Source organism: Chanos chanos, chromosome 10, assembly GCF_902362185.1.
Source record: "Chanos chanos chromosome 10, fChaCha1.1, whole genome shotgun sequence".
NCBI classification, from domain to species: domain Eukaryota; kingdom Metazoa; phylum Chordata; class Actinopteri; order Gonorynchiformes; family Chanidae; genus Chanos; species Chanos chanos.
This window is the reverse complement of record NC_044504.1, coordinates 16,125,835-16,140,001: the sequence shown is the minus strand read 5'-3', so window position 1 is coordinate 16,140,001 and position 14,167 is coordinate 16,125,835. Positions and strand designations below refer to the sequence as shown.

The 14,167-nt window shown below is 39.6% G+C and overlaps 1 protein-coding gene across 1 annotated transcript in view; it reads right to left on the bottom strand.

Moving 5' to 3' along the window:
* sorcs3b (sortilin related VPS10 domain containing receptor 3b) overlaps positions 1–14,167 on the bottom strand; it is a 62,771-nt gene that overhangs the window by 29,944 nt on the left and 18,660 nt on the right. The window contains exon 2 of the mRNA XM_030787404.1: positions 2,457–2,607. Coding sequence (XP_030643264.1) covers positions 2,457–2,607 — 151 coding nt within the window. The remainder of the gene's footprint in view (positions 1–2,456; positions 2,608–14,167) is intronic.

Genomic DNA, 14,167 nt, shown 5'->3' with positions numbered 1-14,167 from the left:
GGATTCTGGAAGGCCACAGTGACGTGGAGAAGCCGCATGTATTTGTGAGAGATTCAGAAATAAAGAACTCTGATATTTTCTGCTATTCTTAGTGAACATACCTCCCTGTCATGCATCTATTGATACTCCTAATTAAAGAAAATGTGAACTTGTGTAAGATCTCTCAGTTAGTCACAAAAGTCATTTCTCAAAGCAAAATAAAAAATTAATCAACTAAAATACACATCACATACAATATAATGTGTGTTTGCACGCGTGTGCGTGTGTGTGTGTGTGTGTATGTGTGTGTGTGTGTGTGTGCGTGTGCGTGTGTGTGTTCATGTTTGTGTGCAGGCATTCTTTGTGTACTTGTGTGTGAATATGTATGGATAAGGCATGAGAAAGACATGCAAGACACTTCATCTTTCACACTGTAAAAAGTTTTACACAAGAAAATACAGTCAGAAGGCTACATCTGGGGTTTGACTGCATCAGGAATTCCTGTCTTCTCAGCATGAGGAGCTTTTGAAGTCATTGAAAAGCATGTTTCCATAAAGAGATGTTGGAAACTATTAAAATGGAGTGTGTCACACTCTTGGCTAACATGCAAATGCTCAGTAACACAAAATCATAATTCATGTGACAGCTTAAAAGTTGCATGAATGCCATCAGTTAATGCATCACCACAGACCCCCAAAGACCTCTCTGCAGAGAGGAATGTTATGATCTGAGCCCTGCTACAAACACACACACACACACACACACACACACACACATGCATGCATGCAGGCACACATACACGCACGCACGAACACATACACGCACATGTGCTCGCACACACACACTCACACACACTAATGCACACACACACAGTAATATAATTTTTATAGCACTAATCCACTGTGGGGATATGTATTCATTTATTATTCAAATTCAAACCAATCATAACTATATTATCAACTAAGCAGCAGGAAAATAGTACAGCGTATTTTCTGCTACCACAGAATAGCAAAAGGTTATTTCTGGTCAAAAAAATGAATAAAATTTAAAAATGTATGACTTTAATATCAGTCCTTTTTAAAGATAGATGGCAACCTCGACTAATTTTTGCAGAAGACTTGTTTGAGAAACAACAAGGGAAATGACTTCATTATTTTGACTTCATTATTATTTATTCAATGACCTACCATGCAAAGTGCTGTCAGTACGTGTCTGCCTCTCTAATAAACCGTACAGCTAAATACACACAATACAATGGTTGAGGACAGTTGCAAAAAATTGACAAACAGTTTACTGGACACAACAGAATACTGCTAAACCCAACATTTTGGCATTGATATAAAGCGACCAACACGCCTTGCTCCAGTCAGTGAGATATCCTGGTGTTTGCATGTTTAGAATAGTCCAGTGGTATACAAGCTCACAAATGAACACAATGTGTTAGGACAGATATGTTCACTACAGTGTCCTGGAATGTGTTTGTCCAGATTGAGAACACACTGAGAAGGCAAGCTGATCAGCACACCAGTGACTGTGCAGGTGCTGAAATGCATGGCATATTTTACCGAGTTAGTCTGATCACTGCAGCGCAAGTGGGTGTATGTTCATAAACACATCAACACATGGGTGTATCAAGTATTGTTATGATAAATAATGCATGCTAATTTGACTGTGATATACACTGATATTATCCACCAATGTGCATTGCTACTGATACAGTATACACAATGCATAACCTAACGTGAGTGTATGTATATGTACACCGTGTACATGTATATCACACATATTTCATGAGTAAAATGTAAAAATGTTACAAAGGAATTGTAACAACCTAGATATAAAGTAGATCATGGGGAAAAGGGACAAATTGATTCTGAGAGCAGTAATAAGTACTCAATTTATTATCATGTGCATATTTTGTCAGGAATATGATGACGGTAATTACTTCAGGTCCATGGTAAATCTTGGGAATTCGACTGGCTGTAGGGCTGTTCCTGCATGGACTGCACTCCTGGGATACCACATAATAGTTAAACGGGTTAAACGGGTATTTGACATGCATATGCCTAAGAAAGTTGATCATTTTCACAGCTTCTGGGAACTGGATAAAAGGAATTTGTTGTTTGAGCAGTTTCTTTGACAGAAACATGCGCTCGTTCTATTGTATGCACACGGTCACACAAAGGCGCGCGCACCCCCCCTCCCCACCCCTCTCTCCCGCACACACACACACACACACACACACACAAGCGCACGCACGCACGCGCGCGCACTTTCTTCACTCGGGTATCAGAATGTACATTTAAAGCCCGCTTCAAAAGTGAGAGCGCGCCTGCAAAAGATGCCACAGCAGAGCTGGAATTAAGGCGAAGTTTGCAAACATTTCTATATCCAAATTTCGATCCAACACATAAAAATTCAACAGTTCAAGCAACTATCCGCTGACGAGTCCGAATAAATTACTGTAAATTACTCACGCTGCTATTATGTCCTGACCAAAGCACCATTGCCTGGTTGTGCGCCGAGTCCCCCGACAGAGCGAAGGTCGAGGTGACCAGGTGCGGTTCACCTTGCCTCGGGCTCTTCACAGACCCATCGGTCCCAGGTCGCCGGAACTCAGACCGCTGCCTATAATCATCGTGAAAACCTTCTGGGAACGTCCGCTCCCAAAGTGAGTCTGCCACATGAACTCCGTCAGAAAATTCTGCCGCTTGTGGACCACTTCGCCTCTCTCTTCTTTTCGCGCTGATCAGGTTATGTGTAGATATTCCCAGAGTAAATGCAGAAATACCTTTTGCTTCTTTATCGTGAACAATACTGTCGGAATGACTTGTAAACGATTGTGCGTTCACTGGTCTCTCTTTCTCTGGGAGAGAATGTGAGCCTTGGTGAACTTTAGTATGAAGTTGAATAGACTCCCATCTCTTCGTCGTGTCCATAATGTCACTGGATTCCACATGACTATATTCACTGTTTCTTGAAAACGATGACTCCTTGACAGAGTCAGGGAAAGAATTGCTTGATGGCTCCAATTTTTTTTTCGGTGTCGATTCACTCCTTCTTTTAAGAAAGCTTTTAGTTGGAACTGAGCACGATACGCAGGTGATATCTGCCTTGACGATCAGCTGTGTGATAACGCAGAAAAAAACAAAGGTTTTTAGTGTCCAATTTGAATCAAACCCCCGACAAGACATCGACCCCATCATAAAATGTGTAGAAACAAAAAGTGGTCCGTTGATGCGCCCAACCCCACGGAGTGGAGACAAACAAGCAACTAACTTCTCAGGGTGGTTACGGTCGATTTGGTGATGTTTGCGAGCAGTCAAAGTGGCTATCACTGCTATGAGAGGATCTGCACTCAGAAATGGAGCGCATCTGAAACGTGCTGAAGTGAAGTCCGTTATTGGAGGGGTGGAGCTCAGTGGCAGACAAATGCTCCCAGAATGAACGAGCGAAACATGAGTGTGACAGGTGCGCATGAAGTAGAACACTAGGGAAACGAGTGCGTGGGAATGGTGATGCGCCCTAAGGGCATCGGAGCTGTGACACCCGTGGCACTATATAACAAAAAAACAATGACACTATGAAATATTTCGTACCTTCATACATCTCAAATAGACTGCAAAACTAGCTGTCCTTAAGACTGCACTGTTATGAGGTCTACATCTACTAGCATGACAATGAAAGGCACCGGGAGACCTAACCACTGAATGTTTGTTTTTTTTTGTAATTGCCGTTGAATAGACTCGACCTTTGCAGTGTGGAATTCTAAAGATTTATCCAGAACTGATATGTCATTAACTTAAAGGCCTAACCTTAGCTGTAGGCCAAAAAAAAGTAGAAAATGCATATAAATGTAAATTGCTGGTCTAAATAACGAATACAAAGCGTTAAGATCTGAAGAATCAAACAAAGTTGGTTTCATGTAGCCGTGTATATTCTGTATTTTGTTTTATTTTAACAGGGCTTTGCGTGATTTCAATTTGCTGTGACGCAGTTAGTCGCTTCACATTGAAAGGGAAGCTGATGCTCTGCATTGAGATTAGACTTATGGTTGCTGTCAACTGTTTTAAATGATGGCAGTCTGAAAACATCATCTCCTCCCTCACCGTTAAACCAGAGCTAGTCAGAGGATTAATGTAAATGTTCTAAGACCGTACTGGAGATAGAATGGAGAAAAAACAAAAATGAATTTGGGAGAGAAAAAAAAAACACATTTCAGAGGAGATGAATTTGTTTTCATGATTTATTTACACCAACCTGTCGATATCTTGTGGAAGTAAAGGAACGATTACAGCAGCTAAACCTTCTCCTCTGGGGAGACCGACTGTCGGCTATGTCAAGTACTAGGGACAGGCATCTTTTCAGGTTAAGTAAAATATATACAATCGTATTCCACTTAAGAATTTGACAGAAAGACATTACTGGCCATCATTCAAGATCAGAGGAAAACTGCAACATTATAATTTTATGTTTCTACCTCTAACACCTTCTACATCTGCTTGTTAGGTAGGATATGCGACTCCTTTTATTTCTGACACCCTTAAAATGTGACAGAAGCTTAATGTAGGGGAGAGGTAATGGTCCTGGTGCTATATTCTGACTCTAATTGGTAGGCTATATGAAACGGCTTACAGAAACTTACTCCTGCTGTGCACGCGCAACTCGGTAAATGAATTCAAGCAAGCCCATTTTACTGACGTAACTCTGCGGCTAATGGAGCTATGTTCACGAAGCTCTGGTGTCATTTTACCTTTACTTTTGTAAACTAACGGCTACTTGTGATTTATTCTGCGTGTGCTAACGTAACTCTGAATGTATATCGTTCTTCTTGTGTTGGTAATTTTTTTCCTTTTCTTTTTGTACTGACAGTACCGGAGTCAGGTAAACAAATGTTGACTGTTAGGCATCCGACTAATATGGACTGTGTCAGTGACGTGTGCAGACAGAACCTTGGCTTTTGATTGATGATCCCGATAGTGGTATTTTAGTGGTAGACGGCTGAGTATTACCACCTGAGTGCATTACACTGCGCGGTGTTCCGTATGTTAGCCGTAGGGTACTGAATGTTTGCTGCTTTAGCGGTGGCTAATCGCGTTTTGTCTGGGCTAGCTTTTGGCTTCTGTAAGATGCCTGTGTTAGCAGTAAACGTGCGAGAACTGCTCGGTCTCTCGCAGTTTTGGGGGCTTGCTTTAATCTAGTTTGGCCTCCAGGATTACAAGTTTACTTCTGCAGTTTTTAACTCTATAGAGTGGAGTACTTATCCACTCTTGCACTATATAATCACAGTGTCTCTCTCTCTCTCTCTCTCTCTCAAACACACACACACACACACACACACACACACACACTTTCTCTGTCCTTCACTCCATTTCTTTCTTGTTGCTATCTGTTTTGATCTCTCTCTCTCTCTCTCTCTCTCTCTCTCTTGCTCTCTCTGTCACACACACACATTCATAGGCACTCATATGGGAGGGTATCCCCCATACTTACTTATCATTTTTGTGACATGTCTATCACACAAGGGGTGTGTGTGTGTGTGTGTGCACGCACTTCAGTTCATTTGCAAAGCTTTCTTGCTATTTCCCCCAAGTACTTGACTAATCACATTATTAGAATTAATTATGAGATTTCATCCCCTCACGCAAAAGGGCCACACTCACACTCACACATACACACACACAAACACACATACACACAAGGGCAGAAGCCCAAAAGCTCCAAGCACTAAGTCCCAATTGTGCCGTTAGCTGTCTGAAGCTGAAGCTTGTTAGTTCCAGCACTTCAGTGCCTCTCAAAGAGCAGATATCTGACTGTCATTGTAATGCCCCCCCCCCCCCCCCCCCCCCCCGACACACACACACACGCTATACACACTCACACACATGCCCTCACACACACACAGAAGTAGCAATAACAGTAAGATGAAGGTGAGTACTGCAGTGCCATTAACTCCCCTGCTGTTTCCAGTGCATGTAGATCAGAACGCACACGGATGCGTGTACCCCAGCCCTCTCGCACACGTTTTGATTGGCCTGACTTGAAGGGGCGGGATTAGAGTGACTGTGAGAAAGATGCACATCTGCTTTTCAGCAGCTCTCACTGTGAAAATACAATAAAACTGCAACATGTTCTCTAACTGTCCTTGACTCTCTCATTCTCTCACAGTTACAGACATAATGAGCATAATCAGCATAAGGAACATAATTACAATGTCAGATAAATGTCTTACAGTTTGAAAATGTACTCAAAAGGCCCCTAAATGACATGAAATTGAATGTAATTAAAATTTTAAATGTGGTCGCAAGATGAAGTTTGGTTATAAATAGTTTGTTGTTGTTGTTCCTGTTGTTTTTATTTTTTGAAAATTTTGCTACAGCCAGCATTTGTCCCTGACTAATTCCACTGTGAGGTATTACATTTTAAATTTTGAGGAGGACCACTGTGCTTTCCATAAGAGCACCCATGCATGATAACAGAACAGTAACACAGGACTTTATGACTCCACAGAGTACGTTTGTTTATTGCCACTGGAAAGCAAACACCATCTGTTATTGAAGAGAAACTCTGTGACCCACTTAGCACTACTGCACAAGGTCCCTGCACTCTGATCAGGCATGAGAGACCACTGCACACACCTACACACACACATTTACACACGTACATATGTACGCACAAACATAAATACATACATACACACCTACACACACACACGCATACCCACATACAGATGCACACACACAACCACACACACACACACATACCTGCACACAGACACAAATACACACACATGCTTGTCCACACTAATGGGTTTTGCAATGATGTTTGAATGAAAATAAAACAAACATTCAACTATTATTGGTCATCAATAAAATCATCCTTTGATGTGTAATTATGCAACATGATTACAATACAAAACAAAAGAAGACACATATGCTTACAAGGGGAAAATATTTATTGGACCCTTTTCCATAGAAATGACAGAAAGATTTGGGGAAAAAAAACTGGGTTTCATAGCTATTCAGATTCATCATCATATCCTATTTATGTGAAAAATTGAGAATTTGTCAACGTCTGTGGTAGACTGTCTTAATCCATCTGATGAATTTAGGATCGTATATGGATACTGGATTGTCTGGATTTTATTGTAGGATTGCATTGAAAGTGAAGAAAAAAATATCTGAGATTTGATGGCAGCCACCAGAACTTGTTTTATTTTGTTTGAAATTGTAAGTTATGATCACAACCTGTTATATAGAGGGAAGTCATTTTTCAGAGGAAGTGTGTGTAGTCTCAAACCTCATAAGAGAGAACAATTCATTAAGGTAGCTACACTGCGGTGCATTCTCCAGGCCAAAAAGTGACCGTGAGGGAAATGGTTTGATGCAAGGTAATTCTGGTTTCTACCATAAGTAACGGGGACATGATCAGAAAAGAGAAGGAGAGAATTGCCTTGTCTTTTGGAGGAGGAGAAGAAAAGGAACTACTAGAGAGAGCGAGAGAGAGAGAGAGAGAGTCAGTTCTGTTATTTAAAGCTTTGAAGCACAGAACCGTAATATAAAAGTTCTTTCCTTTTGACTGATAAATGCTTGAGAAAAAAAATCAGCATGCTGAAGCTTGGCCTCCTATTCCAAATCTTTTCAAATCAGAGCCATTACCAGGGCCAGAGTGTAATATTCTCCCTCTCTCTCTCTCTCTCTCTCTCTCTCTCTCTTTCTTGCCTCCCCCCCTCTCCAGTCCTGTGCTCTTTGGATCTAAGAGAGGGAAAAGCAATCGCCAAGAGCCTCCTCTGAGGACTTACATAATGTAAGCCACTGCCTCTCTGATCAGAATGTAGGCTTAGAATGGAAACACAGATTTTAACATGGAGATCAGGCATGTATTGCTGCTAAATGAATCAAAAGTGAATGCATAATTAGAAACAGTAGTCTGTTATGACGTACTGGATGTATATGTGTACGCGATAAAAATTATATTTATGTATCATAGGCCAAATCAAACCCAATCACATGGCTCACCTGCATTTCTTAAGCCATCACACAATGTTCATCATCCTCATCACTTATTTCTTGACAACTCATCAAGAAAAGTTGTTGCTATGACGACAGACGACTGCTTAAAACTCTAAAAGTGCGGTACAGTTATACAACACTTATTATCCAACTTGAGCATTCATAAGATGATCATCTGAAGTTTTGAATGTATTCCCCCGCAAATTCTTACAAAATGCTCAATTAAACTCAAGTACCGTGGCTCAAGCATTGTGACATGTGCAAATGACAAAACGTACACCACACTGTCAACAATTTGACAGAGAGTAGCATATTCAAATTCCTGGGTTGTTGAAAAGTCAGAAAAAGAGAGCATGCATATATTCTGCTTTAAGTCTTACAACAATTCACGTAAGTCAAACAAGGCAAAAAGATTGATGTGCCTCTACCCAGTGGAGGTTGAAATATTACTTCAAAAATGTGAGTGAACATCCTGGCCACATATCTGGCTTTCCCCTCACTATAGCCACCCCCCCCACACACACACACATACATACGCACACACATACACACATACCCCCCCACCCCCCCACCTTTCTCCACAGGGGACTCATAGCATTATGAAGGACTGGTGACTGAAAACAGCTCTATCCTTTCCATGCTTACTGTTTGTTCAAATTAATGGAGACTTGCAAAGTGGCAGATCAGAAGCATGCATTGTTACAGAGGAGCACTGAAGCCAGACACAATCTTCTGTGTGGTGTGTGGGTTGTAAATTGGAATACGGGGCAGGGAAGTGCATTCAGAGCTCGAGGGGTCATCTTATATACAATGAATAAATCAGGAAGATGAAGAAAAGCAGGAAAACGGTTGACAAACGTGTAAGCGATGCCATATGGTTTGAAGCTGGATGACGCACTAAATATACATAAAATATAAAACACCACTGCTTTCTTTTAACACCACTGAATGTTGTGTTTTGATAAATATCTTTAATTTAAAAGATCTACAAAAGCATTTTCATCTTTACAAAGTGACAAAGAAAAGATGCGTCAATTTCATTTTTACATTCAAAATTAGAATTTCTCAAATATGAAAAATTCTTAAGGATTGGACTGAAAAGCATATTTAAGCAAATCTTCCAAAATTACACCAACAACTCAGGTTTTCTTTTATAAATTAAGAACGTAAAGCAATTTTAAGCTTGAAATTGAAAGCATAAACTGTTATTACAACCCAAAATATCAGGGCTGGGGTTTGGGAGAGTTACTAAGTCGCTGTGTGGAATTATTGATGTCGGAGTGCTTTTAGGGAACATAGAGATGGTGCAAGTGGCCAGGTCATCTATAATTACCAAGATTTAAACGCTGAGGTGTAGGATTACATTCTGAGCTTGATCAGTCATGACAGGAAGTCAGGGCATGAAGAAATGCTGATTCTTGGAGAACGGGATCAGCTGAGAAAAAACACAGGGATGTACATTTAAGCCTTTATTCACAAGTGTGGCTTGGTGTGGACTGACATCTGCAGCTTTTATGTTTGCATTTTAATATACAGTACAGAATTTTCATTGAAGTTTAGGCAATAAATTGAGAATTACAGCTTAGCTGCATCTGCTGTCTTACTTAGGCAATCTAAATGTTTAATGTCACATCAATGTGCAAGCCATTGCGTAAAGTTTTCTACATGAATAAAGTGCCAAATGTAATTAAAAGAATTCAACTTGTAAGGAAAATGTCAGTTTCAAAAGAAAAATCATTTATGTTCTTATATTAGCAAGGTATTCTGGGTGCCCGTGTTTGTACTATAGTTTACAACAGTGACATAATTTTGTAATTTTCCAGAAAACGAAAAGAGATGTAAGGAAATGAGGGAATGATGAACATGTGTGGAGGAATGGAGACGACTGCTACTGTCAGAGGTCCTCATCAAGCGGGAGTGACAAACTCCCCTAAGACTTCTCTCACACGTATGCATTTGCATTTTATGTAACTACAAATGCTTTTTCGCACTCGGGGAATGCCAATTTGTATCGTAAGAGAGCAAATTTATGTGAAATATTACAATCTGATGACACATTGAACATGACTGCTCTGATTCCTGAGCTAAAACTATGAAACACTATCAGCAAGATCTTTGGATGACCTGGAAAAAAAAAAAAAAGAAAACAGCCTTTGATCTCATATTCATCTTTCTCTGTGACTTTTGACAACACTTTCAACTTTAGCAAGTGCCTTTGGACAAGACAGGGATCAGTCAAGAGCATCAGAGAAAGACAGGAAGCAGAATGAGAGAGAGAGGAACAGACACTGATGGAACTACACTGCCTGAGGATCAGAGCACTGAACAGGCTTCTGTCTGCTGATGTTGGCCCTTCTCTCTTCACACAAAAGACTGAACCAGAAAGATCAAAGGAAAAGAATATGAGTGGATTTACTGCTTTCTCATGGAGAGAGAAAAAAAAGAGGAACACGGGGATATTAGTTTAGGTGTTCTCTAGATCTATGTGAAAGATAAGTGAATGCAAAAATAAGTTTTTCACGTAGACAGTGAAAGACACTAGTTAAAGGTTGTATTTTGTGAGCTGCTAATTACAGGACGAAGTCACTGTCACGCTGACCGTGTAAAACAATAATATGCTTTATCGAGCTGTAAACTTTAATAGCAAAACAGTTGTGAGTGTGTGCGTGTCTGTGTGAGTGCTAGGACTTTATAATCTGACAAAGCATAAAACTTTATTGGAGTACTTTTGTAGGATGATTGTGAGACAAACAAAGAAAACAAACATTTGTTCTGTACATACTTAAAGCTATATCTATGCAGTGAGTTACACTTCTCTTGCCCATCACTACATTTAATTTATAAAGGTGATCACTGTGAAATTGAACATATGTTTTACAAGAGATCTGTTTGACATTTCATTTTCAAAATCAATGCATAGCCCTGGTCAGCAGAATGACACATGGCTGTAGCATACGCAGATGAGGTTAAAAGATCTATATCCCTATGCATTAACATGAAGAGTATAAACAGAAAAGAGACAAAGAGAAATAATCAAACTTACACAGTTCTGGATTTTTGTTATTAGTACTGGCCTCATGTCTCACAACCCTAAAAGCACAGTTCAAATCACACTTGACAGGGTTCACATCACACATAAAACACAGAGGGAACAATTCTGATTGTCACCGCTCCACATTCTGGAATGGAGAAAGAGAAAGGAAGGGAAAGAGAGACAGAGAGAAAAAAAAATGAATATTACATAATGTTATCTGTACCTTTTCCTGTGAAAATGAGAGAACATGTTTCTTTTTGCATGCAGTTATAAGGGCTCTCATCTGTGTACACACTGCCTTCTCACGCTCTGCTACTCACCCAGGATCTCTTGCTCTCTTGGGTTAAGCTTCAGGAGACTTGCTAAGGGAAAGCAGTTGCTCGAGTTAGACCTAATTAAGATCATTAGCAACTAAATGGGCTGTAATTGAACAGATGAAGTAGGGGACAACAAATCAGCAAATCAGAACAACAAGTCAAAAGCCATTAACTTTCAGGAATGTTTGTCAGCTGAAAATATTACTCAAGGAACAGATATGGATGATTTTGTCTGTGATACAAAATCTTGCGCGAAAGTTTGTTAAAGACACTGTTGAACCTCTCTGAAGAATCTCTGAAAAATTCCCGGTTAATCCAGGGAGGCATAAAACTGCTGAATTACCTTAAACCAGCGCTTGAGGAAAATAGTTCACCACTCTTTGAAAACCACTTCACACACTAATGATGCAGCTTTAATCATCTTTGGCTCGTTGATGGCCCCATGGGGAGCTTGTTAAGGTAAACTTGCATTACTATCGCCTGTGGTTCATGTCTAATTAATAGACACCAAATGAAGCTCAAAATGACCACTGTTGAGCTGAAGTTCTCTCAGTGTTTTTGTATGTGAGATGCATACAGAACTTTTTCCCATGAGTGACAATGTGGAGATTCCCCACCGTTATATCTTTCCAATGGCACCATAATATCATTGAGCAATTGCTAACCCATTGCTTTGTTTACTTAGATAGGAGGCTTGAGTTTGTTTCAAGTTAAGGGCTAGGTGTGAGGGCTTGGTCAGCATTCTTGGCTGCTCTCCTCTGGATACCATCCACCTTAATTAGCTCTAACTCAAGCAGAAATTTTCAATTACAAAACCCAAACAAATTTTAACACTTCTGTGGTGCTTTAAATTCCCAGTGCAATATGCAGCATTTAATTTTAACTAAGTATTTTGATATAGGATATTTAATGAATTCGTAGGGCCAATTTATCTTTAATTTTTTGTTCAGTTACTACAAGGCAGAAAGCTGTGTGGGTGAGTATGTGAGCAGATGTGTGTTTGTGTGCTTGTTTTAGTTAAGAGAGCCAAATGTCTTCACAACTATGGGAATCTTTGAAAAACTTTCATTGATCCATGCTGACAAGAATGTTGTTTTGTGTGTGTGTGTGTGTGTGTGTGTGTGTGTCTATGTGTTAGATAAGATGTAAAACACAATCCCTGCCTGTGTGTTTGAGCTAAAATTATCAAACAAACAAACAAACAAACAAACAGAAAGTCCCAGTGGTCTATCCACCTTACCACCTTACTACTGGTAAGTCATATGTGATCATGGTATGTAAACAGTAAATTATGATTTGTATAATAAACATACCTCATATGCTAATTTTGATCCTGAGGAGCTGCACTGTGACCTACCATTGCTTCAGATTTCATTGCTGTATAAAAATACATGCAAAAATTAATGTTCCACCTTGGAGAACCTTCAGATGAGGGAAGAAAAGCTAGCTGATGATCTTCAAAAGTCAAGAAATGTTTTTAGATAAATAAATTTAAAAAAATGAAAGGCATACAATATATGACACTCAAAAAATCAAGGAGATCAGTAATATCTTAGTGTCATCAAGTCACTTCCTGAGGAATTTGGAGTGCCTTACTGCTCTTCTGAAATGTTTTAGCATATTAAAGGCATTTTATTCTGCTGGTCTAATGGATACAAAACTAAGAATCCAGGAAAAGATCATTAAGATGAGAATGGAGAAGAAGAAGAAGAAGAATTGTATTTTTAGGGATAGATATAGATGTGGTTTCAGTGGCGTGAGATCACAGGTCATTCAGGTGTGTTGTTGTCAGCCATCTCGCCAATATTGAATCCTTCTGTCTTCCAATTCTTTCATCTCACAACTACTCAGCATCTCTTCAAACAGGTCCTTAGTGAATTATTCATGTGGTCATTTTCCAAAGAGAAGTAAACAATATTCTTTCCCTTTTTCTTTCTTTCTTTCTTTTTCATGCCCTAAAATCAGTGACCCAGCGGCATCCATGAAACTTGATGGCAATCACTTACACAGGATGCTGCTTCTGCATATCAAAGAGGCTTGTCTGATGCTTCACTCAAAAGAACTACAATAAAAACACATGTCATGTGTTACATCTCACACAATTTCACAGGACTGTAGGTTTAAGTGTTTTACATCTAAATAAACAAGAAGGTAAATGCATAAACATATTGTGTAATACTATGAGGATTATGGACTCAGCCCTAAGCCAAGTCATGACTCATTACTCTGTATGGTATAATTTCCAGTACAGTTTCCTAGAACTGAACTGAACTGAGTTCATGTCAGAGTTTGAACTGATACTACCGTATCTACCCAGTTCTGAACTTTATTGTAATTTTCCAGCATTTCACAGTGTTAAAGACTCCACAAGACCTATCAGAATTGTACATTTCTTAAGTATTTATTTGAAACTATTTCTAAAACATTGTCACAGCTCCTGGCACTGTCTGTTTCTTCTTTGAGTACAAGCAACAGCACTGTAACATGATGATTCAGAAAACTGGAGAACACAAGGGCAAGGACTTGAACCATTCCTCCATACAGAGGCTTTCCACATCCTTGAAGTCCTTCATTCTGGGCTCGTGGACTATGTCTTTTAATCCAAATATCAGTTTTTAAATGAGGCTCCAGTAAAGAGACTGAGATGGCCAGAAAGAAAAATATTTATTCTGTAGCCAATTTTTCATTTCTTTGCAGATTTTGAAGAGCCAATTTTGGTTTTTGGTTTCACATTCCTGGCAGAAGTCACCAGATTTTTGGTTAAAACATCTTCTTTCTTGGTAATGTTCATGATGGTGTTGGCTAAGAAGAGCCCACAGATGAGC